Source organism: Empidonax traillii, unplaced genomic scaffold (genome assembly GCF_003031625.1).
Source record: "Empidonax traillii isolate 1590-97213 ecotype Southwest subspecies unplaced genomic scaffold, ASM303162v1 scaffold210:size766637, whole genome shotgun sequence".
NCBI classification, from domain to species: domain Eukaryota; kingdom Metazoa; phylum Chordata; class Aves; order Passeriformes; family Tyrannidae; genus Empidonax; species Empidonax traillii.
The window spans coordinates 2,254-4,723 of NW_020955403.1; the positions used below are offsets into that span (position 1 = coordinate 2,254).

Here is a 2,470-nt window from a genome sequence, read left to right on the forward strand (position 1 = left end):
CACACACACAGCTGGGATATGTATAATAGTAAGTAAACACAATGAAATACTTAACGGGGAGCCAAGGAAAAAAAAAAAAAAAAGAGTAGTCATGCAGAAAAAAGGAAAACCACCATTGCACAAATTTGGTTCCTGTGTTGACAGAGCCTTCTGTATCTTTGTGTTGTAACAGAAAAGTAGTATGAGTATTCCTGTACATAAAATCGTGATATGCCATCACTCAGTGGTAATGAATCTCAAATTCAAGCTATTTACTGAAATAACATCCTGTTTGACATCCATTACCTAATCAGTTTTGACTAAGACAAGATCTACACCTTCCATAACACCTTTTATCTGGTATCACTATAAGGATAAAGTAGATACTTAAAACTGTAAATTCTTTACTCCTTCAAATTAGTTGGTGCTTAACAGTAAAGACAAATATTTGTCAGTAGTTGGAAAGGTGTGTTTTAAAATACCACATTTAACACTTTTATGTTTACCAGCTGAGTCTTCTACTGATAGGACATTTCTTCTGAAACTCTGTATTATATCCTCCCCATCCCTCCTCGGTAGTTATAAACGTATGATCCTTTGAAGTATGTTCATCACTGACTGACTAGTATAAACCCAGAACCACAAATCATTACACACCTTAAAAAAATCATAAAACATACCTGACTCAATAGCTGTCCATGAAAAATGTTGTTAACCACATTCAAAACCTGTTTTATAAGTTTTCTTTGAGAAGCAGGGATAAGAGCTGGGTATCTGGTCCCCGTAGTCTCCAGTTCCTGCTGTACTTTATCCAAAAGTTCACAGAGAAATTCCTGAGCATCTTGTTGGGCATATCCTCTGAAGGCTGGAATTAGTCTCCACACAGAATGAAGCATGGCAAAAGGAGACACCAGCGCCCATTTGCCAGACCACATAACCTGGAACAGAGTATGCAGCTCGTGACAGAGAGAAATATGCTTTGAACTGGGCTCCCTGGGCTGAATGAGTTCCATACTTTTTGATGCTCCTCCACTTAATCCGGAGGACAAACTAGGCCGCCTCACAGAATAAGATCCCTTTACTTTCTCTTGGTTGTCATTCACATGTAATGTTGAGGCAGCTATTGACGGGTGTTTAGACGAAGATCTTGTTTTACCATTGGATGCTGTTGCCAGCAGTTCCTGAGTTTGGTTGAGATCAAGCTTTAAAAAGCACTCTCGAAAAATAAGTAAGTGACTTAATACCTGCAGGACAGAATTCATATAGCATGTATTTCCCAGGTTTCTCAGTCCTGTTACCCCAGGAGTCACTGTGGGCCTTCGTTTAATTGGAGAGTCACTTATTTTTTTCAATCTCAATTCATCTGAGGTATATGTCTCTTTCAACTCTGTCACAGATTCCATGTTCTGTGATGGACAGGCATCTGTTTTTGAGGACAGTCTAATCTGATTTTGTAAACGACTGCTCTTTCTTGGAGGCATCTTTTCCATCTCTGCTTTCAACTCACGCTTTCGTTCTTGTCTTCTCTTCCTAGCTATGTCCTTTTTCTCCTCTGCTTCTTCCCGACGTCTTTCTTCTTCCAAAATCCTTTTTCCAGTAGGTGTTAACTCAAGCCACGATCTGAATATTTTGCCAAGGAACGCACGTCGTCGGTGCCAGAGAGCTGTGAACATTCGATCTTCATTCCGAAGCGTGGCTTGGGCACCTCCATGTGAAAGGTAGGAATCATCGCTTGTGCCCGTGGAACGCAAAGTCCTCCCGCTCCGAGTAGTGCACTCATAGTTTTGACTCTTGATTGCACTTAACGTACTCCGCAACAGCTTTAAATCACCAGTCGCATTATCATTGAGAACATAATCGTCGCAGAGATAACAGAAGACATACAGATCGTTTACTTCCAATGCCACCGGGTGCCTGCTCTCCTGAAAGTGCTTTAGTGCATGTTCTTCGATGTATCTTCCACATGCCACGTGTGAGCAGCTGAGGCACGCCCACACAGACTCCGTAGTATTGCAGTCCATGCAATGCCATTTCTGGGGATTGAGAATGGAGTGATCTTGGGCCAGTCGCAGACGTCCTACGTGCTTACACTTATCCATTGTTAAAACTGAAATTGCAGAGACATGCTGGCAAAACACATCATCCAAACTGTTTTCTGTCCATGATACTTCGATCTGCAACTAAAAAACAACAAAAAATATATAAATTACAGTTCACAAATACCCAACTGTATCCCTTTTACAGGAGTCAGTATACCAAATTCATACCTGAGGTTAAGCTCATGACCATCATCCAAGTCCCACCAAACACATGAGGGTAGTCCGTTATGTGGAGCCACACCTAACACCATCATCAGTGGTTCGACATTCGGACTAAATTGTCTGAATACCTCTGTTGATATTCCCAGTACCTTCTGGCTCAGTCAGGACTGAAGCATACTGGTTACACTTCAGGCCTGGGGGTTTTTTGTGTGGTTTTTTTTTTTTTTTTT

The 2,470-nt window shown here is 41.3% G+C and overlaps 1 protein-coding gene across 3 annotated transcripts in view; it reads right to left on the bottom strand.

Annotated features, from left to right (window-relative positions):
• Nucleotides 1–566: 566 nt before the first annotated feature.
• Nucleotides 567–2,470, bottom strand: part of LOC114059242 (ubiquitin carboxyl-terminal hydrolase 44-like) — a 7,704-nt gene continuing 5,800 nt past the window's right edge. For 2 of the 3 annotated variants that reach the window (XM_027887456.1, XM_027887454.1), the window contains exon 2: nt 567–2,159. In XM_027887456.1, the coding sequence (XP_027743257.1) occupies nt 591–2,078 (1,488 nt within the window). In that variant the 5' untranslated portion in view covers nt 2,079–2,159 and the 3' untranslated portion in view covers nt 567–590. The remainder of the gene's footprint in view (nt 2,160–2,470) is intronic. The other variant, XM_027887453.1, reaches the window with a different exon arrangement.